The sequence below is a fragment of the Brassica napus genome, chromosome A8 (assembly GCF_020379485.1).
Source record: "Brassica napus cultivar Da-Ae chromosome A8, Da-Ae, whole genome shotgun sequence".
NCBI classification, from domain to species: domain Eukaryota; kingdom Viridiplantae; phylum Streptophyta; class Magnoliopsida; order Brassicales; family Brassicaceae; genus Brassica; species Brassica napus.
In genome coordinates this window covers 14,081,472-14,104,423 of record NC_063441.1, presented here as the reverse complement: position 1 = coordinate 14,104,423, position 22,952 = coordinate 14,081,472, and the positions used below count along the sequence as shown (strand labels likewise).

At 33.9% G+C, this 22,952-nt stretch overlaps 2 protein-coding genes and 1 pseudogene across 6 annotated transcripts; 2 read left to right on the top strand and 1 right to left on the bottom strand.

The window, feature by feature from the left end:
* Positions 1-899: 899 nt before the first annotated feature.
* Positions 900-3,509, bottom strand: LOC106402140. Of its 5 annotated transcripts, XR_007315838.1 has the most exons (6): positions 3,266-3,509; positions 2,766-3,165; positions 1,910-2,211; positions 1,759-1,828; positions 1,580-1,663; positions 900-1,490 (listed from the first exon to the last, which is right to left on the bottom strand). XR_007315838.1 is itself a non-coding variant. In XM_048738888.1 (4 exons), coding segments are annotated over exons 1-4 (324 nt in total). In that variant the 5' UTR covers positions 1,912-2,217; the 3' UTR covers positions 900-1,312. The 5 variants fall into 5 exon arrangements, 1 of the variants encoding a protein (XP_048594845.1); XR_001280615.3 differs by having other exon boundaries at positions 2,766-3,323; XR_007315839.1 differs by lacking the exon at positions 3,266-3,509 and having other exon boundaries at positions 1,580-1,678; positions 2,766-3,259.
* Positions 3,510-11,539: 8,030 nt separating this feature from the next.
* On the top strand, positions 11,540-12,716 carry LOC125576939 (glutathione S-transferase T3-like). Its single transcript, XM_048737487.1, has 3 exons — positions 11,540-12,187; positions 12,473-12,550; positions 12,669-12,716. The coding sequence occupies exons 1-3, from the start codon at positions 11,540-11,542 to the stop codon at positions 12,714-12,716; spliced, it is 774 nt and encodes a 257-aa protein (XP_048593444.1).
* A 1,210-nt stretch (positions 12,717-13,926) lies between these two features.
* On the top strand, positions 13,927-16,170 carry LOC111215068 (annotated as a pseudogene).
* The last annotated feature ends 6,782 nt before the right edge of the window (positions 16,171-22,952 follow it).

The following is a 22,952-nucleotide window of genomic DNA, read 5'->3' as shown; positions in this document are numbered from 1 at the left end:
ATGGGCCAAATGCCTTCAAATGATTATAGGTTCAAATAGAATATGAAACTTTTTACAACATAAAAATAAATGTATTGGTTGCACAAACATGTGTTTGTAAGAGTATTTGTTCAATTTATAATATACTAGTGGTATTCCGGCGCTACGCGCCGGATTCGTATGTTTAATGTTCTAATGAGTTTAAAATTGTTTTTTGATCCATTTTGATAGTGTTGAGTGGTAGTAGTTACGTTTTAGTCGCGCTGAATTTGTTTGTTAAGTTTATGACATAATATTTAATGTATATATTGTAAATGAACATTTGTGCGTATAGGGTAACAAATGAACCTATACAAACTTCATTTCAGGTATTTCAATTTGTCTTGTTGTCAAAACTATACCTTCAGTTGCATAAATCATCTACATTGCTATTATCTTAATATATAAATGAATAAATAATATAAAATATTTTAAACTGTAATGAAAATGTTTAAATTATTAAATTGATATATTGAAAGAGTTAACTAATCATACCTACTAAAAGACCTTTTTAGCAAAAAGATACTAAAAAATTCCTAACTTATAACATTTTTTTTTCTATTTTTTTTTTTTTTGTGGACCTTGCATCACGAAGTTAACTTTCTCTAGCTCCATCCACTCATTTTCTGCAAAAAACTTTTGTGAATTCCTATCCTCCTGGTCTTTTGAACATGTATTTGTTATGCCTCATAAATTAGCTTCATAAGCTTAGGCTGTTTTTACTTTCCTCAAGTTCCATCAACCGAAGAGAGAAGACATAAGGTCAAGTGGCCCAAATAGATATTGCCAAAAGAAAGTAACATTCGAACATATTTGTGAAATCCCTACGAACTAATTGCAAACATATCAAGATAAAATCATGTGTGCTAATAGTAAAGGTATGATGAGAAATCTTCTCTTTTATTCCATACGTTTAAATCATAATAATCACACATCACAAGCTTTTCTAAAACTGTGAGTCAAAGATTATGCGAGCATCAATAAATCTACATTTAGAAGCTCAAAACTAAAAATAATACAAACCTCTATGAGAAGCAATTTTTTGTCCTCGAGTCTAGAGACATCATTCAGCGTAATTTCCACTGATTTGTTAGTCTCTTGAACGATCATTCAAAATGACACCCACAAACGAAACACATGTCTACATTGAGACAACACTTCGAAGTTTGAAGTTTATCCTGTGAAGAAGATTACTTGTTTATATTGAAAAAAGAACTCGGCGCTGATATATAAGTGTTTAGTTCATGATTTCTTGAGAAAATTTACATTTCCACTCCGTGTTTAAACCACATGATCACGCATTCATAAGTTCTTTGAACCGATCGACGCGACGACGCATGTGATGAATTTTCTCTGCTTTACGGGGCTGGGTACTCACTGCAATCTGTTTCTTGGGAAATATAAGCTGAACCAATACAACACCTCCCCGCATCCAGCTTCTTTCAATTGAAGGAATGTAAGCCTACGTAAGCCTAAACATAATGAGCAAACCAACTCTTTTAATTGTCCTATTAGTATTTCCAAGCTACAAACAATATAAAGAAGCGTGAGTTTTTCTTACCTGGTCTGGAGATGTGAAGCACCTAATCATGTTTCCACCAATACTTGTGATTCCCTTATCACCAAGCAGCTGCAAAATCACCACCTTGCAGAGAGAAAACTAATATATCTTTTCACACAGTCCACAAAGTGTCATTGATTCTACAACCTATGAAGTATAGCACTCAATCCTCAACAAACCTGTGTATTCGCATGTAGAAATGGTAGCTTTAATCTCCCATGATATAAAGAGAAAGACTGGCTAAATAACCTTTTGACAAAACAACCAATTTTTTGTTTAGATAAATGCATATTTTCGCAGAAATATAAACCGAAAATTGGTACTACTTACATGCTTTAGATTTCATTACGCCTTCTTACATCGATCCTTTGATCAGCTTATCTAGCAAGCATCCCGATTTGCAGCATACCATTGTAGACAACAGCCAGAGACTTGCAACATGTTGCTGCCTTAAGATATTTCCAAGCCCTGAGAGCTTGGAGAAGAAGCGCTCGGCTTCCACGACGGCACATCGCCGTGGTAGTCACACCAGACGCGAACACGGCCTTTGATATCAAGCACAATCAGCTCCTGCCATGGTTTTCTTCTATTTCTTCTCAAAACGCCACAAACACAATCCGAAAAAGGGGCAACTGCAAAAGATGAAGGAGGGAGAGTTAAGGGCCCAAAAAGTGCAGAAAAGTGACGGATGTAATGATTCACACAAACCGAACATAAATGATACTGAATCATATCAATCCTAGAGGGGTGAACGAAAAACATTACTTTCTCACTGTCCCATCCTTTATGATGACTAATATCACAACATTAGAAGAACCAAATACGTAATATTCAAAATAACAACTCAGAACTCAATGAAATAACATTGTTTTTATAATAGGATGACAACTTAAGTTTCTATCTATATTCTGTAAAAAAAAATATCTGTGTTTTTCTGGATCTACGTTGACTTCACTATTCATGTTCTCATTAATTAAATGGCACATGCCTTTTCAAGAAGCTCCTTTGCAGCAGACTGTTTCTCATTTGATTGGTATTTCCTATCTTTCATAGTTGTTTCCTGATATAAATCCTTGATTTCTCTCTTTTACTAAGGTTTTGCATTTGGGCAACATTCGTTTACCAACGATTAGAAAAAGTAGGATATAAAGGGGAAATTTTTTTAAAAAATTGAATAAATACTTACCAGATTTAAGATGAGGTAGAGAGTGTTTGATGATAGGAGGTGCTCCATGGCGGTTTAAGACAGTAGTCAAACGATACGATAGCAAAGACAAACGTATAAGAGATATAACAGTTTCCATTTTTACTTACTTGATTCGAGTTTACAGAATCTGACATGTGAAACTTCCAAGCGTCCTTGTTGAAGTAAATCATGTAAGTAGATTGTATGGTGAAAAGCTTTGATTGACTTTGATTGATGTCTCGGAATCTCCTCCAAAGCTCTCCGAAACCAAACCGAGAACCATCGCTACAAATCGAACGGTTAGTTTCAATCCATAAGAGCCGAAAGCTCCAAGCACCTATTTTCGAAGAGAAAGGACCAAATATTCCAGAGATCGTCGACCGAATCTGAGGGAGATGATCTACAGAATCGTCATAAAATTGAGGCATGATTCGGATCTTAGAGGACATATGAATACGTTTTTATATCAGGTAGAGGACATTGGAAAGGCATGTGAATACGTTTTGGTATTGATCTTAAGTGAGCTGAAGAATCAGGAGGAGTTGCCAGGTGTCTAAAGAAAGCGTTACTGGCCGTCACCGTTGAAAGCTGAAGAAGGGAATCTTCAATCGTCCTTCTGGGTCACGATAAGCAATCCTGAGGAAGAATGTCACAAAAGCTATATGGGCTTTTCTAAAATAATAACTAAACCCAATAGTCCAGCATAGTGTCATTTAATAAGATAGCGAAATTCTGTGTTTTGTTTAGAAAGAAAGAGAACGAAGTCCTTTTTTTTTTTTCAAGAGAAACTGATGACGTGGCGCATTTTGCCCCATGCTGAATGCTGATGTGGAGGAAGGAAGAGAGAGCACAAGTGATAACATTATGATAAATCAACATTTTTTAATTTTCTGTAATTTTTTAGTTGTTTATATTGTGATTGGATATTAAACCAATCAAAATGATATATTATATAACATATTTGTCAAATAATATTTTTAATTACATTAACCGTTTCTGATGTATTTATTTATAATTTAATACACCGATTAGTAAGTTTATTTATATTAGTAAAATGGATAAAAAGTCTTCTTATATACATTTTAAATATAAAGTCTAAGAATTTTAATATGTAGATGTATAAAACATTTGACTCGTGATATATGAATTTATTCTATACGATCTTATATATACTAGCAGAGAAAATATATAGAATAAAGTAATTTATTTTTTGGTTTAAATATTATTTTTATGGACTATGGTTTGTAAATTAAGTAGTAGTAAAACAATAATAAACATAAGCAATATATCAATTAATTAAGTGATTTTGAATAGCTTAAAATAAATTGTAGCTAGAATTAAAGTGTAGTATTTATATGATATCTGCATAATTATATATGATGCATTAAGTAGAAAAATAAAATATTATACATAATTAAATGTTAGATTTAAAGTTGTGCTTCTTTACAGAAGTGGGATTATCATATATACTAGAAATATTATGTAAATTTAATTAATATTGTGATATTTCAAAATCTAAAATAGAAATATTCTGTTAGTAATTTTTACAATTATGTTTTAATAAAATTTAGATATTTTTTATAATAAATTATTTGGTCCATAAATATATTTGGTTGAGATCAAGATTTATCTATTTTACTATAAAAACAAATGAAAGAATGATTATTTTGAATTTGTGTAAATGCAAACAAAAACACACAAATCAATCTAATTGAATTTGGGATCATTGAGTCTATCGAAGAAAGATACAAAACTAATCAAAAGAGAATTTTTTTGTTCACTATCACAAGAGAGTTAAATTAGTGGTATTTATTCGAAGGTATGATGGTAACTCTCCAGCAAAATTCAAGTTTCTAAGAACTCTGTAGAAAAACAGTGAGACAGAGTGAACATTTAACTTTTGGAACCAACAAATTTGTTTTTGTAAGGCTAGTGCTAAAATATAAGCTTTGACACTCACAACATTGTCAGTTCTTGCATATTCCTTAGTGGTGGAAATTGAGATCCGGATCCAATCATGTCGCTGATCATCGAGAAAAATGTCAAGCAAATAAATAAAGATATGTAAGCATCCATTTAAATTGGCAAGCGACTTGTACACACCAACTTTCACCACCATTAGAGCTTATTCTCTATTATAAACTTGCAACCTTGAATCCACATGCATACTTGTTTTGCTTCCATAGAAGACGTGTCTGAACAAAATATATAATAAACCTTCAGTTAACCAGATTTTGATATTCTTTTTTTTTTACGTCAAAAGGACTAGATTTTGATATTCAACAACAACAGCTTTGCTTTATTTATTATATTCATTCCGCAACTAAACAACAAATTTGCTATATTTTTTTACTAGAGACTTGTCCACGCATACACAAATATTAATTATCCTAAACATTTTATTTATATTTTATATCCTAAACATTTTGTACATTATTATCTTCTATTTGATGGTGTACACATGTGTGGTTTTATATTTATTTTGCTTTGTAAGTTTATTTTATTTGCTTATATTATGCTAAATAATATATTAATTTTTACATTATGTTTTAACTTTTTAGTTTTTTGGATCTATCACTACAAAAAAAGAGGTGAATTAAATCACTTAAACTGTATCACAAAATTAAATGATTCTATTTTAAATTACTTATTTGAGAATGATACAAATATGTAAAATTTTGCATCAATTGCAAAAAAGTGATGTTTTAATTAAATTATTTGACATCAGTTCAGCTAAGTGATGTATTTTTATTAGTTTGTATCACTTTAGCAAAACTGATGTTATTATATAAATATATATCAGTTAAATAAATGATGCATCTATTTTGTAGTTTAAAATCACTTATCTAAATGATATAAAACTTACATCAAAAAGAAAATTGATGCCAATAAAAATAGTTTGTATCACTCTAACAAAACTGATGTTATTATATAAATTTATCTCAGTTATATTAATGATGCACCTATTTCGTAGTTTAAAATCATTTATCTAATGATATAAAACTAACGTAAAAAAAACTGATGCCAATAAAAAAAATAGATTAAAATAATATATTATAAATTAACCTTAACTGCGAAAGTGAAGGTAACTAATTTTTTCCTTAACATCAACTAAGCAAAAATGATGTTATTTTACCTTAGGTTGCATCAGTTAATATTTAGGAATGAAAAGATTAACTTGAATCTATATAACTGCTTCGTAAAAAGATTAACTTTTCCTCCTTAACTAATGGAGATCTCAGCCCAATAATAGCTTTTTATAACTGCAATTAACGCCAAAATCAATTATCTGATTCATCTCGTTCTGGTTCTTTTCCTAAACACTATCTCCATTGCTTCTGCCTCTTCCATTATGGAAGTTCCATATAACGAAGCTTCTCATGCGTCCGCCGCTCCTCTTCACTACCCGTCTACTTCAGCCCCTCTTCCTCTGCAACAATTACCGCTGATTCCAAATCCGTCTTTCTAGGTCGTTGCGCTCGTAAAGATTTCCGAATCTTACACCAAGTATCAAATCTTAACACCACTGTATATTTCGGCCTTCTTATCAAATTGTATAACGCTAAGCAACCATTTGACCTTGAAACTGAGTTTCAGGAAGTGAATGGTTTTAAGCGTGTGTACTTATACAGTGCTGCAACTTCTCAGAAGCCTACAGCTGTATTGGAAGCCTTGCAGAATTATTATGAGTTTTATAATTCAAAAGTTCATCAAGAATCCACTACTTAAGGTGTTTAGTATTCTCTGTTCACGAGTACCAGGATTTGATCATTTGATTGATAAATGTTGGTGACCATTTTCTGTTTCACTGTTTTGTAGTGCCACCAAGGCTACAGATTAATTTGAGTTGGCTAGGAAAAAATATCTACCAGGATGCTTAGGACTTCGTTCATTTTGGAAGAGTCAATGCTTAGGACTTCATTGAGTGCCAATGGTTTTAGTAAACCAGGATGCCGGCCCTGAAGCTACTATTTTACAATTCAGTTTTGAAGATTGTCTTGGGGCTCTCATTGATAAAGTCATTATCGACCTTAGTTTAGGTGGTATCTCGTAGCAAAATTTGTTATTTATTTTATTTTATTTTGTAAATTTGCACGGTGAATAAATAATATAATTTACTTTTCAATATATTAATTATTAATATAGTTTGATTTTTTCTGATTTAATTAATTATTTTGTTTGCATTTTTAATTGTTTAAAAAAATATCTTAATCTTTTGTTAACATCAATTATGTACAAGTGATAAAAATCTTTTAAATCAGTAGTTATAAATGATATAATTATTAAAATCACTTATGAAAAATGATACTAATTTTACATCAGTTATTAATAAGCAATATAAATAATTTGTATCGATTATTGTAATTGATACTAATTTTAACATCACTTAAATAAATTGATGTAAAAGTTAACATCATTTTTTTGTAACTGACACATATACACATCAATTGCTAGAAATGACATGAATATTTTGTATATTTGCAACAATTATTGGTAAATTGATGTCAATTATTTGCATCACCACTTTTAGAGTCACTTATTTAAATGATGCAAAAGCTCTTAACATCATTTATAAATGATACATATATTATAAATAAATGATGTGAAACAAGCTTTTTTTTGTAGTGTATTGGTGGTTATTGATTTTTCGCGTATTATTGTTTGTAGTTTTGAGTTTATGAAGATCCATTTTTATAACATACCTTTAAATTTCAACTTTTTAATTACGTACATTTGATCTTTCAATATATGTATTTTTATTATATACACAATTCCTTCTTCTATATTGAAAAGTTTATTTGAGTACATTTGTAAGTTGGATATATAAATTAATTTTACGTATTATATGTTCTTTTACATGTTATTAAATAATACATATATATTGATATTTAAAAATTCAGTAACCATTACGTATGTGATTAAATTGGTGCAAACACATAAATAAATTTTATTAATTCAAACAATTTTTTTTCTATTTTATATGATATAAAATTACGTTTTAATGATAACATAGATATATAGTACATTTTCAATATTTTATACTCATATTGTTTTTTGATAATTTGTATTTTTATAAAAAAAAAATTGAATCAATGATAACAATTTTTTTTTGTGGGATGTTTAATAGTTTTAGTCATTTGTAATTTTAAAAACATTATGAAAAGTTTTAAAACCAAATATTAAGTTGTCAATATTTGTTCAAAAATTTTATCAAAAAAAACAAAAAAAATTTCAAAATTGAAATACATATGTATTTTTATATGCTACATAATTTATTTTAAACAATATTAATATATTAATAAATGAGACATTTTATTATTTAATTTTGTAATCATTTATATCTTTTTATAACAAAAAATTTAAACCATGGATAAAAAAAATTCAATGTGAGATTTTTAACAACTTTAGTCATTTATAGTCGTTTTTAAAAATTCAAAATATAGCATACACAGAAAAATCTAAATTTTTACTATATAGTTAATGTGGTTGTTTAATTTATTTTAATATGTTAAAATTTTAAAAATGATCGAGAATAAACTAATATTTATCAAATCTTTATTATTCAAAATTATTAATCGTCATATATACTTTAGACACGTTTGGTAATTCCGTTATTTTTATTTAAGAAAACAATGAAGAACATTAATAATTAATTATGATTAGTTTAATAAAAAACTTATTATATATTTTGATGGACTAACATATTTTTTTAAGGATTCTAAGAATGATTGTGATGATGACATATGACTACAAAAACATGTTGTAATATACATGGGATCTATAAAAGTAGTGAAGTGATTTTTGGAAAAATAAGATTTGATTTTGTAGAGGCAATACAAAAAGCGTGAAATAATTGGGTTTGGCATAACTTATTTCTATTTATCGGTTTAATACGTGATGAAAAAGGCAATGGCAGTTTTTGTAGTCCCTATATAAACTAGATAATTTAGGAAACCCAAAACAAGAAATATCAGAGTGAAAAAGAAGAGAAACCCTAGAAATCGATCGAGAGAAAGAAACAAACTTGTTCTTAGGCTTTGATTGTTACATTGATTGAGGAGGTGGCATGGAGAAACTAAAGCACCTATCACTCGTCTCCAACATCTGCAACGAATTGGAAACGCATGTTGGAGTTGTAGAGCCAAAGGATTTAGCCGAGTACATCATCCATCTCGGCCGCAACTCCGATACCGCCGATGAACTCGATAAGAAGCTGAAGAAGGACGACGCGGAGCTTCCTGATTATTTCGTCCGCTCGCTGCTCACTGTAATCCACGGGATCTACCCGCCCAAATCCGAGGAGAAAGGGAGATTCAAGGAGGAGATTGAGAGGGAAGCTCAGAGAGAGGAGGGTCGAGATAGGGGAGGAAGATCAGGTGGTGATAGGTATAGGAGGGGGAGATCACGTGATAGGGAGCCTGAGTTGTATCAGGTTTACAAAGGTAGAGTGAGTAGGGTGATGGAGTCTGGCTGCTTTGTTCAGTTTGATAGGTTCAGAGGGAAAGAAGGTCTTGTTCATGTTTCTCAGATGGGGGCTGAAGAGAGTTTGGTGAAGCGTGATATGCAAGTGTACGTCAAAGTTCTATCTGGTGGTGCTAAGTATAGTCTTTCCATGAAGGATGTTGATCAGAACACGGGTAGAGTCTTGAACAAGCCGAGGAGGAGTAATCCATCTTTTAGAACAAAGGATACCATCCGGATTCTTGAGGAGGAGCGTCCTTCACGTAGGAGGCCACTGAAGAAGAAGATGAGCTCCCCTGAGAGATGGGAAGCGAAGCAGATCATTGCTTCTGGTGCTCTGAAAGCCACTGACTTTCCTGAGTATGATGAGGAGGATGGAGATGGGATGTTTTATCAGGAGGAAGGTGCTGAAGAAGAGCTCGAGATTGAGATGAACGAAGAAGAACCTGCTTTCTTACAAGGGCACTCTGCTGACATGTCTCCTGTCAAGATCTTCAGAAATCCACAAGGCTCCTTGAGTCGTGCTGCTGCACTTCAGTCTGCGCTCACCAAGGAGAAGAGAGAAATGAGGGATCAGCAGCAAAGAAAAATGCTTGACTCTATCCCCAAGGATCTGAATCGTCCTTGGGAAGATCCTATGCCTGAAACTGGTGAAAGGCATCTTGCACAGGAGCTTAGAGCAGCCGCATCGACGGTTTATAACCGGATCACGGGCTCGGGATCCTAGGCCCATTCGATTAAAAGAAAATGTTTATTGGGTTTAATATCGTGATCCGTCTCTTGCGGGTGAACCCGTATGATACAGGGTCAAGCCACGCGTCGATAGCAGAGTGGACACGCGAGTCCGCGTGTAGACGGAGAAAAAAAGGGTTGCGCGATAGATCATTCATTTTCACTTCTCTCTTCTAAAGCTAGGGTTTCGTTTTCTCTCTGGCGATTTTTCGTGCGACGCGGTAGCCGGATCATTTTCTCTTCTTTCTTCGATCTAATCAACGTCGTACTCTCTCGTAGACGATCTGAGGTGAGTATCCACTAGTTTCACCGATTGATTCAATCGTTTGGGGTCGAAAGCGTTTTAGGTTAAAAATCGATTTGGGGGTTTTGATTTATGATTTTGGGGGTTTTGTCGTAGGGTTCGAAATCGAAAAGGGGGTATAGATTTCTGGTTTAAAATCGTCATGCGGGTACGTTTATTTGGGATTTATAATCGATTTAGTTTATAGTCAGGGTTCTAAAAGGAATCGTATTTTGTGATGCAGATGGATCCCGCAACAGAGATAAGAGATTCAAAGAGGACTAAGGAGTACATCAACATGCTCTCTTCTGTGGCTGATTCAGAGTACGGGATTCCGACGAGGTGTCCCTGCGGTGGCAGTATCATTCACGAGGTTCGTGGGAAGGACGACTACGACACTCTTCCTGGGAAGCGGTTCTTCACCTGCAAAAACTACGAGGTACGGTTGTTGTTAATTGCAGTTTGAAATATTTTTTTTTTAAACGAGATAGACTATTGATTCAAATATTTTTTTTTTTGTTACCAAGGCTGATGGGTTTCATTATCGTCAGCCTTGGGTCATTGGTGTGGAGGAGCAGATCGAACGCCTCACTAAGCGTCTGGAGGAGGTGGAGGTGGTGATAAATTGGGTGCCGGAGGTCAATAACCACATTCAGAGACTGGAGGTAACTAGATTCTAATTTGATTTCAATTTTGTAAAAAATTTCTTAATTTTTTATGCATTGACTAACACTGTATGATTGTTCTTTCTTGTACAGGCAGAGGTTAAAGACCTCACTCGGGAGGTTGATAACCTCACTGGGCAGGTTTATAACCTCTCTATGCAGGTTGAGGTCTTGGAGAAGCTCTGCTTCGACTGAAAACAAAAGGTAACCCTTACTCTACACTGGTTAACTACAGTGGTAGCTAGCTAGAGTTTAACCACAGTTAGTTGAGTTTTAAAAATTATAGGTAGTTGCGAATTCAATGGTAGTGAGTGGTTGTGTTTCAAATCGGTGTAGTTGAGTTTTTAAAATTTATTTGATGTTCATTCAATGAAATCTGTGTAGTTATACCTATGTTGTACTTGTTGTAGAGTCATTAAAACACACACACCAAACACTAAAACTAGTATATAGTAATTAAAACCAAAAACACACACCATACTTAAACTAGTTTAATCAATGCTTGGTAGTTAGACAAACACACACACGTAATCAATTTGTTGTACTTTCTAACACTAAAACTAGTATTAAAACATAGGCATGATCCACATCTCAAAACACACCAAACTTTTAAAACTTCTATCTAAAACTAAATGGAACCAATTTCCCTTAACTCTCACGGGTTCGTTAACCTCCTTGCCTCCCAGAGCAGTCAACCAATAGATATTGGTTGTTCTGAGGTTCCAAAATCTGCGGAAAGGCGGAAATGGACAACCAAAGAAGATGTGGTGCTGATCAGTGCTTGGTTGAACACCAGCAAGGATCCAATCGTGAGTAATGAGCAGAAGGCTGGCTCATTTTGGAAGCGCATAGAGGAGTTTTTGAATGCAAGCCCTCTGCTAGTTGGCTCCGTTCCTAGGGAGTGGAGTCAATGTAAGCAGAGGTGGGGTAGGGTTAACGAACAGGTTTGCAAGTTCGTGGGATGTCACGAAGCTGCTTTGAAGAAGCAAGCCAGTGGACAAACTGAGAATGATGTCATGAAGGCGGCTCATGACATCTTCTTTAATGACTACAATGCCAAGTTCGTTCTTGAACATTGTTGGAGGGAGCTTCGGTTTGATCAAAAATGGAGATCCCACACTTCGATACGAGATGGTGCAAAGGAGAAGAGGAAGGAACCTGCAGAGGAGGTGGGTCGCGAGGAAGATGTTAGGCCTCCCGGTGTGAAGGCTTCCAAAGCAGCAAAACGCAAGAAACACTTGAATGAACCAGCGTTTGATCAGATAGAGAGCATTTTAGAGGCAAAGAATAACTTATCCAAAAAAAAACTCCTAGATAGGTTGCTAGGAAAAAATGAAGAAACTCTATCTGATCAAGAAAGAGCTCTAAAAAACAAACTCATTTCAGAAATGCTTTAACCTGGTCAGTGGAAGCTTTTTTGTGCATTTATCAGATGGTTAATCGTTTTTTTTCTCTTGTTTCACTCTCTTGTGCTTTTTTGAATATGTTTTGGTTTCTGTATATTGATAATGTTTGTATATGATTTGGTATCTAGATTATTGATATGTATCCGTTTTTCTTTGTAGGTCACGGGTTCAAGGAGGAGGATGCGTGTGGACGTGGTTGTAGGTCTCGGTTTCTTTATGTATCATATCAAGTCACGGGTAAGGTTGATGGTTGTAGTAGTATTATGTCAGATTGAATCACGGGAGAGTGTAGTATTTTGTTTGTTTCTACACTCGTTTTAGGACCTTCGGTTAATATGGGTGTATGTACCCACAGGATGTGTTTTCAAGTCACGGGTGTATGTCCCCACGACTTGCCTTTTAAACTCACGGGTGTATGTACCCGAGCAACTTGACTCATGTATCTCTATATATATAAACTATGTCTTTCTATTATTTTTGTGCATCAAAGTGTTTCACAATAGTTGTAAACTTGAAAACCAAAACTTCTAAACTTGTAAACTTCGTTGATACACTTGCTTTGATACCCTCATCACTTGCTTTGATACACTCATCAACCATCACCACTTGCTCTGATACACTTCTCATCCATCACCACGGGGGTTCACCACGATTGCATAGACATCACCACCTCTACTTGTCAAAAACCAATCCATAGAGGTAAAATACAAACTTTTCTTTTGTTTTTATGAGGCAACGATTGCATAGACATCACCACCTCTACTTGTTCTAGATCGGTACCCTCAACGATATCAATGTTTTAGATCGGTCACATGTTTTTGATGACATCTTACATGGTCGAGCACCTAAAGTTAAGTTCAAGGTCAACAACCACACTTATCGTATGGCCTACTATCTTACTGACGGAATTTATCCAAATTGGGCAACATTTATCCAATCCATCCCACTTCCTCAAGGTCGTAAAGCCGAGAAATTTGCTGAAAAGCAAGAATCCGCCAGAAAAGATGTCGAACGGGCTTTTGGAGTATTACAATCGAGGTTTGCAATTGTTAAAAACCCAGCTCTACAATGGGACAAGGCAAAGATAGGAAAGATAATGAAAACTTGTGTCATATTGCACAATATGATAGTAGAGAACGAACGACACGGATACGCTCAAATTAATACATCTGAGTTTGAGTCAGGAGAGTCCAGCAGAAGTTCAAGGGTGAGAAGCAGAGATAGTATTCATGTCGGTTATATGTTAGGCATCCGCAGAGAAGTTCGAGATTTAGAGACGCATGCTCGATTGAAAGCTGATTTAGTGGAAAATATTTGGCAAAAGTTTGGTGATGAAGATGAATAAGCTTTGTATGTTTTTGAATTTCTCTATTTATGTAATCTACTCTTAATGTATTGAATAAAAAATTTTCATAATTTTATAATATATTTTAATATTTTATTCATGTATTCTGAATTATTTCGAAATTTTCTTTTTTTTAATTTATATTTTTATTTTATTCCTATGAACTCTTTCTTCGGGTTTACTAATGCAGAAAACAACAAATACAGGTTCATAACTATTTATGGCCCCACCAAAAAATATTTAAAAAATTGGGTGAACCCCAGTGGGTTCACCAATGCTCATGCTCTTAGAGGTGTTGGATTATCCGCTTATGACATGCCTGAGTGGAAGAAGGATGCTTTCGGGAATACTCCAACTCTTGGACAAAGATCAAAGCTTTCTATCCAGGAGCAAAGGGAGAGCCTTCCTATATACAAGCTGAAAACGGAGCTGATACAGGCTGTGCATGATAATCAAGTGTTGGTGGTCATTGGTGAAACTGGTTCAGGTAAGACGACACAGGTGACTCAGTATCTTGCCGAAGCAGGTTACACTACCAAAGGAAAGATTGGGTGTACGCAGCCTCGTAGGGTCGCAGCAACGTCTGTTGCAAAGAGAGTAGCTGAGGAGTTTGGTTGTCGTTTGGGAGAGGAGGTAGGGTATGCTATTCGGTTTGAGGATTGTACTGGACCAGATACGGTGATCAAGTACATGACTGATGGTATGCTTCTTAGGGAGATTCTGGTTGATGAAAACCTCTCTCAGTACTCTGTTGTAATGCTTGATGAAGCTCATGAGCGGACAATTAACACTGATGTGTTGTTTGGTCTTCTAAAGAAGCTGTTGAAACGCAGGCTTGACCTTCGTCTGATTGTCACATCCGCCACATTAGACGCAGAGAAGTTCTCTGGGTATTTCTTCAACTGCAACATCTTTACAATTCCTGGAAAAGCCTTCCCTGTAGAGCTTCTGTATACCAAGCAGCCAATGAGCGATTACTTGGATGAAGCCCTGATCACAGTTCTTGAGATTCACTTGACTGAGCCAGAGGGTGACATTCTTCTCTTTTTGACGGGACAGGAAGAAATTGATTCTGCATGTCAGTCTCTGTACGAGAGAATGAAAATTCTAGGTAAAAACGTTCCTGAACTCATCATACATCCTGTTTACAGTGCCCTTCCTAGTGAAATGCAGTCTAGAATATTTGATCCTCCTCCTCCTGGTACCCGGAAAGTAGTTGTAGCTACAAATATTGCAGAAGCTTCTTTGACAATAGATGGAATATATTATGTTATTGATCCTGGGTTTGCAAAGCAGAACGTGTATAATCCAAAGCAAGGACTAGAATCGCTTGTCATAACTCCAATCTCACAGGCATCGGCAACGCAGAGAGCTGGGCGTGCTGGTCGTACTGGTCCTGGGAAATGTTACCGTCTCTACACGAAGAGCGCATACCATATTACCATAATGAGATGCCTCCTACATCAATCCCTGAAATCCAGAGGATTAACCTAGGAACGACAACCCTTACCATGAAAGCAATGGGTATCAATGACCTGTTGTCGTTTGACTTCATGGATCCACCCCAACCGCAAGCCTTGATCTCTGCTATGGAACAGTTGTACAGCCTGGGAGCTTTGGATGAGGAAGGACTGTTGACAAACCTAGGTAGAAAAATGGCTGAGTTTCCTCTCGAACCACCTCTCTCTAAGATGTTGCTAGCGAGTGTGGATCTTGGGTGCAGCGATGAGATTTTGACGATGATTGCTATGATCCAGACGGACAACGTATTTTATAGACCAAGAGAGAAGCAAGCTCAAGCAGACCAGAAGAGGGCAAAGTTTTTCCAGCCTGAAGGTGATCACTTCACATTGCTAGCTGTGTATGAAGCTTGGAAGGCTAAGAACTTCTCAGGCCCATGGTGTTCTGAGAACTTCATACAGTCACGATCGTTACGACGTGCTCAAGACGTGAGGAAACAGCTTCTCAGCATTATGGACAAACATAAACTAGACGTGGTGAGCGCGGGGAAGAACTTCACGAAGATAAGGAAAGCAATCACAGCAGGATTCTTCTTCCATGGAGCAAGAAAAGATCCGCAGGAAGGTTACAGGACGCTAGTGGAGAACCAACCGGTTTACATACACCCGGGCAGTGCATTGTTCCAAAGACAACCAGATTGGGTGATATATCATGATCTTGTGATGACGACCAAGGAGTACATGAGACAAGTGACCGTGATTGACCCAAGGTGGCTTGTGGAGCTAGCTCCAAGGTTTTTCAAAGTGGCTGATCCAACCCATATGAGCAAGCGTAAGCGCCAGGAACGCATAGAGCCTCTGTATGATCGTTATCACGAGCCTAACTCATGGCGTCTTAGCAAAAGACGTGGTTGAGAGAGATTTCAAGTTTTATTCTTCCTTTTGTTTGTCACCCAAATCCTCAAATGTTTTTTTTTTCACCTTTCTTTTATATATTCAAAGCTAAAAAAACTAACAGTATGATGGATGAGTAAGAGATTGCAACTGCATCATGTTTTTCTTTTGACATGTATGTGATTTTGGAAGCCATTTGATCATATTTATCACGAGAACTACCACGAGTAATACAAAATTATATGCCTGTGTAGAATGTCTGCTCAGGTGTTTCAGATGTTCAAAAAAAAAAGATCCTCAGTGACAAAATTATATGCACATTTTGACCACAAAAAAAAAATGACCAAGCCAAGCTGGAAAACCAGAAGCTATATAAGATTGAAAAAGATCCTCAGTGACACTGTTAGCAATTAGGAAAGACCTTTCGAGAGCAATGCCTGAGGCATACAACACACGCCAATTCAAAAAATCTTGAAATATCGGAATAAGCTTCGAATAGAAGAACTTGAGAGAAGGCCAAGCTGATGGCTTTGCGATAGCTTTGATAAGATCATTATCTTACGTAAATATGAAATTATAATTTATGTTCTATTTAAATATCTAGAAATAGAATGTAGTGAGTTGCACGTTTTTAAAAAATTAATCTTAATTATTCTATAATGAAGATATCTTATATTTAAAATATAATTTTAAAGAAAAATAATAATATATATAGTATAACATATGATAGAAAAGTAAAAATGAAAAAATAAAATAAAATAACGATTGCTGATGAAATATTTTATTGTAGAATAATAGTTGAGCCAAACTTATACAAAGAACATTTATTTTTTTCATTTTTCAAGCATATACTATAGTATAGTTTAGATGAAAATAGTTTTTCTGTTCGACAATAGATGAAAACATTTTTTTGGATGGTAAAAAATATTTTATTATTTATATTCGAAGTAGTCTGGGTAATTAGTCCTGAATAAAATAATCAGCAAAATAAATATTTCTATCGAAGGATTTGGCTGTTTTAATATAACACTAGATTTTGATCCGCGCTTTGAAAGCGCGGAATTTTTCTTTTCGGTTCTAATTCGATTGTTGTTTTAAGTTTTTAGGTTAAAGAGATAAAACTGTTTGATTATGTATAGATTTGGCTCAAATTATTTGACCTGATTAGTTTTTGATATTTGGTACATTGATTCTGTTCTTGGTTTAGTTCTAATTTAGTTTAATTTTTCATGTTCTACAAATATATAAATCAAAGCGCAGGATTTTTTTTGTCATAATTTTTTTTAGATTAAAAAGATATAAAAACCATTCGATTATGTATAGATTTGGCTCAAATTATTTGACGTGATTAGTTTTTGATATTTGGTACATTGATTCGGTTTTGGTTTAGTTATAATTTAGTTCAATTTTTCATGTTCTATAAATATATAATTCATTCCGATTTATATGAACATTTTCTTCTTCTTTACTTTTGTATTTTGAGTTTGGTATGTTTTAGTTTGATTCGATTTATATGTGGAGGTTTAAATTTATTTAAAAAAACTTGTCTTGCATTTGACTCATAACCAGTGTTTTTGAAACCCGACCCGGATCTGCCGCGATTGAACCGGTAAACCCGGTGACCCAGAAAAAGTCTGGTTTGGGTTTTGTGAAAAATTAATATTTAGAAACCCGCAAAAATCCAGTAAAACCTAGAAGGGGTTTTTGCCAAAACTAACCCACAACTTGATTTTAATTCCAAACCTATACCCAAACTTGAATCAAATGCAAAACTAACCTAAAAGCCTAGTGAAATTACAGCTCAGCCCCTTGTGACCAAACAAAAAAACAGAAGCCATTTTTACGAATATAGCCCCAGTAAATCGTCTGAGTCGTCTGAGATGTTGGAAGTCGTCTGGACGACTGAAGTGTAAGTCGTCTGGACGACTGAAGTGTAAGTCGTCTGGTACCAGTTTATTTTAAAAATAATTTATAAATCTTGTAAAAAAATATTTTGATGCGTAAAAAATAAAAATCAAGTAATTATAAACAGTTTTAACTGATATAAATTAAGATATGATAAAATTGATTTGTTTTGAAGATATATGAGTGGAAGTAGTGAATCATGAAATACTTTGGTTTAGGAGTTTGGCAAACATATGTTGTAGTATTGTATGTATTGTTAGGGTTAGATTTTGGAAAACTAAAATGTTTTTTTCAAAAATTAGTTTTCACCTATATGTGTTTATTTCTGTGTATAGTAAACACTTTTCAAGTTTGATTTGGTTTTATGAAGTGTTTAATTAGATAATTAAGTTTAGGGGTTATATTTAGGGTGTGGACGACTTATATTTCAGTCGTCTGTTAAATAATTTACCCGGACGACGTATATTTCAGTCGTCCAGACGACTTACTTGTAAGTCGTCTGGAAAGTCTTCTATTTTAGTTTCCCGCTAAAAATATTTAATTTCCCGCTAAAAATATTAAACTCTTCTGGACGACTTACATGTAAGTCGTCTGTTTTAATTTCTTCACCAGACGACTGAAATGTAAGTCGTCCAGGAAGTCGTCTGAGTCAAAAATATTTAATCTAATTGGATTTTTTGTCTCCCTATATAAAGAAAAATTTACACATTCTCTCTCCTCCTCTCAAATGGCTGCAACAAAAATGTAATGTTCATCATTCTAAAACTCTCCAACCTCTCTCTAATCTCTTTGACTTGAAAACACCAAACTTTATATGAATTTTTCAGTTTTGTCTCATGTATTTCTTACTAATCTATCTCTTTTGCAGGTTTTTAATCAAATGGTACTCATCTTCCACTAATTTAGAGGTAGATCTATTAATTTTAGATATGTATTTTTGTGTGTTCTATAAATGTAGATTTATCTAATCTTCCACTCATTTTCTCTATTTTTAAGTCATTTGAACGTTTTTGAATATGCAGGTTTTTCAGATCTGGATTTGATGTGCAGGTTTTTCAGATCTGGAAGACTTCTGGGACGACTTACCTGTTAGTCGTCTGGAAGTCGTCTGGAAGTCATCTGGAAGTCTTCTGACAAAGTCGTCTGGACTTCCAGGAAGTCGTCTGGACTTCCTGGAAGTCGTCTGGACTTCCAGGAAGTCGTCTGGACTTCCAGGAAGTCGTCTGGACTTCCAGGAAGTCGTCTGGACTTCTAGGAAGTCGTCTGGATTTTTCTGAGCGTTTTGGTAAGTTCTTATGTCTGATTTTTCTTCATTTGGTAACTTCTTGTTGTATAAAGTTCTTACTTTTTTCCCAAACTAAAACTCTCCAAACCCACTCTAATCTCTTTGACTTGAAAACACCAAACTTTATATGAATTTTTCAATTTTGTCTCATGTCTTTGTTACTAATCTATTTTTTTTTTGCAGGTTTTTAATTATTTGGTACTCATCTTCCACTAATTTAAAGGTAGATCTATTATTTTTAGATATGTATTTTTGTGTGTTCTGTAAAGGTAGATTTATATAATCTTCCACTCATTTTTTTCTGTTTTTAAGCCATTTGAACGTTTTTGAATATGCAGGTTTTTCAGATCTGGATTTAATATGCAGGTTTTTCAGATCTGGAAAACTTCTGGGACGACTTACTTGTTAGTCGTCTGGAAGTCATCTGGAAGTCGTCTGGAAGTCGTCTGGACTTCCTAAAAGTCGTCTGGACTTCCTGTAAAGTCGTCTGGACTTCCTGTAAAGTCGTCTGGAAGTCGTCTGAACTTCCTAAAAGTCTTCTGGCAAAGTCGTCTGAACTTCCTGGAAGTCGTCTGGACTTCTTAGAAGTCGTCTGAACTTCTTAAAAGTTGTCTGGTCTTGTCTACTCAAGTGGAATCCAAGCTTGTCTTTGTAGATGAATGATCTATAATAGTTTTGTTTGTGATCTGTTTTATGAATTGCATGTATACTCTTTTAGTTGTGAATTTTTTGTAAAATCAGTAATAATGTTTTCCAAGATGTATTAAATGTGCTAACAATGTGTTTACACATTTACAAATCAATGAAATAATAGACTTCAGTAGCCTTTTTCTTATCTTTGGATCTCTCATATGCAATAATAAACTCCAATGGCCTTTTTCTCATCTTAATAAACAAGAATGTTGGTAAGAGATGGAAACAAACAATAGTAACTAGTCAAAGCATATCATATTTTTTATAAGTTTGCATTGAAAAACTTAGTCAAATTTAGTAAAACTAAGGGAGAGAACATATTTTGTAAATATGAGTTTTACATATCTTGAAGTTACTTATCACTCTTAAAAATACAAGTTATTCAAAAACTAACGTAGAAGACTTAAAAACTAGTGGAGAAGACGCGGACGACTTCAATCTAAGTTGTCTAGACGACTAAACTATATGTCGTCTGGTCAACGCAGAGGTTATTTTTGCAATTGACTTTGAAATCTGTTATTTCGGACGACTGAAAGTTAAGTCGTCTACTATTGTTTGGTTAAAAAAAAAACTCCAAAAAAGCTAGACGACTTACATTTCAGTCGTCAGAGGTTAGTTTTGCATTTGACTGGATTATTTCAGAAGTTTGACTTTTTGGACGACTTACGTTTCAGTCGTCTAGTGAAAATTAAAATAATAATATTTTTTTAAAAGTAGACGACTTAAAGTTAAGTCGTCATAGGTTAGTTTTGCAATTGAAAAAAAAAACTTCAAGATTTAATTATATACAGACGACTTATAATTCAGTCGTCCACGAGACGACTGAAATGTAAGTCGTCCAGGATTTACGAGGTTTGACCAGAATCTCGGAAAAAAATCCTGGACGACTTACAATTAAGTCGTCTGGTGGACGACTGAATTATAAGTCGTCTGTGTATAATTAAATCTTGAAGTTTTTTTTTTCAATTGCAAAACTAACCTATGACTACTTAATTGTAAGTCGTTTACTTTAAAAAAAATATTATTATTTTAATTTTCGCCAGACGACTGAAATGTAAGTCGTCTGGGGAAGTCAAACTTCTGAAATTATCCAGTCAAATACAAAACTAACCTATGACGACTGAAATGTAAGTCGTCTAGGTTCTTTGGAATTTTTTTTGAAACCAAACAATAGTAGACGACTTAACTTTCAGTCGTCTCAGGTTACAGATTTCAAAGTCAATTGCAAAAATAACCTCTGCGTTGACCAGACGACTTCCAGGTAAGTCGTCTACAGCCAGACGACTGAAAGGTAAGTCGTCTACAGCCAGACGACTTCCCAAGTAAGTCGTCTGACGAACAGATCTGGAAAAAAACTCGATGTCATACCTTAAATTAGTGAGATAAGTTCCTTGGCATACATAAGGCTTCTCCAAGCACACAGAATCACAAACGGAAGTCACCCACCCATAATCGTTAGCTTCTATGACTCTATGAACCATGAAAATTTTAGAATCAAAATCTTGAGTTTTTTTAGCTCATTGTGGAGAGAAAGTGAGAGATATGTTGTGTTTAGGTCACAAGAATGGAAAAAGAAGAAGGGTAAATCGATTTTAGGAGCATTAAGAGCTTCAAATTGGTTGTTCATGGTGGTTGTGGTATTGATGACAATGGCAATCTTGTAATTACTTGAAGATGATGAGGGTGAGAGAGTAAAAATGTCATTTTCGAAAAAAAAATAAAAAAAAAAATGGATGGCATTTTCGTAAATTATATGAACTTGTGGGGTGAATAGGGCAAAACCAATTTTCAAAAAAAAAGGAGGTTAGTTTTGTGTTTGACTTTAAGTTATAGGTCAATTTTGCAAAAATCCCAACCTAGAACTCGATACCGGTTGAACCACCAGGTGAACCAATAAATAACTTTTTTTTTTTTTAGTTTTAAATTATGTTTTTAGATTATGTTTTATATTTTCAGTTTCCAATTAAGAAGTTAGGTGCTGACAAAAAAAAAGAAGTTAGGTTTTCCCTTTTCAGTTTTATATTTGTGATTTTTAGATTTTGATGAAGATTTCACTATAGCACCTGTAGAAAATGAAATGAAAGATGGTAGAAAGAACCAAAATTAGTTGATGTGATTTGGTGTTAGTTTATTTCCGTTATTGACAATTATTACAATGATTTTTTACTTTTGGTTTATTTTGTATTTGAAGTTTAATTTATTATTTACATTAGACATTTAAATATTTATAAATTTTATGTCTTGATATTTTAAAGATATCATAACTCTTACCTTGTTAGAGAAAATTTTAAATAGTCTAAACTATTTTTTTGATATTTTGTATGTCAATTGAAAATAAAAAAATATAAAAACTAAAGTTAAGTATTTTCTAAATGTTTTTAAACATAAAATATATACATATCCAAACTATTATTTTATGTTTTCAAAAACATTTAGAAAATATTAAACTTTAGTTTCTATATTTTGTTTTACATAGTTGATATATTATTATATAATAAAATTAATTTATTTATTAACTCACGGTTCACCCGCGGTCGACCCGGTGACCCAGCAATCCGGTAAGTCATCCGGTTCAGTGTCCGGGTTGGGTTTTAAAACATTTCTCATAACTGATTTTAAAATATTTTTAATGATAAATTTTATAACAAATTATAAATTTAATGCTTAAAGTTTAAATATAAGTAAAAATTTTGCTACATGAATGTTTAATTTGGAACAAAAAAATAAATGCAAAGTCTTCTACTTTATTACATTTAATTCTGAAAAACGCTGATCATATTTATTTCAAAAACATTCTGCATACATTGGCCAAGGTATTAAAGACTTTTAAAAAAATGTTTCAAAAAGAAAAGTCCGTCGTTAATACAAAAGTTTTCAATTTTATGTCAAATACTAACCGAATACTTCCGGCAATCAAGTTTATTTGCGGTTTTGATTTAGTGGATTATATTTTTGGTATTTGAAGTGGGAAAGTTTAGGATTTAAATAATTTGGTCAACTATATTTGAATAATGCAACATATAGGATTTATGGTGCAATCATTTGTAAGCAAAACTT

Bases quoted from the DNA above. Each gene is read 5' to 3' on its own strand.
- LOC106402140 (XM_048738888.1), bottom strand. The intron at 1,664-1,758 runs GTTTGTTGAGGA...TCTCTCTGCAAG, and splicing joins TTCTACATGCGAATACACAG to GTGGTGATTTTGCAGCTGCT. The intron at 1,481-1,579 runs GTAAGAAAAACT...AGGCTTACGTAG, and splicing joins GCTTCACATCTCCAGACCAG to GCTTACATTCCTTCAATTGA.
- LOC125576939 (XM_048737487.1), top strand. From the start codon at position 11,540: ATGGAACCAATTTCCCTTAACTCTCACGGGTTCGTTAACCTCCTTGCC. The intron at 12,188-12,472 runs GCAAAGAATAAC...TTTTCTTTGTAG, and splicing joins AGATAGAGAGCATTTTAGAG to GTCACGGGTTCAAGGAGGAG. The intron at 12,551-12,668 runs GTAAGGTTGATG...ATGTACCCACAG, and splicing joins TGTATCATATCAAGTCACGG to GATGTGTTTTCAAGTCACGG.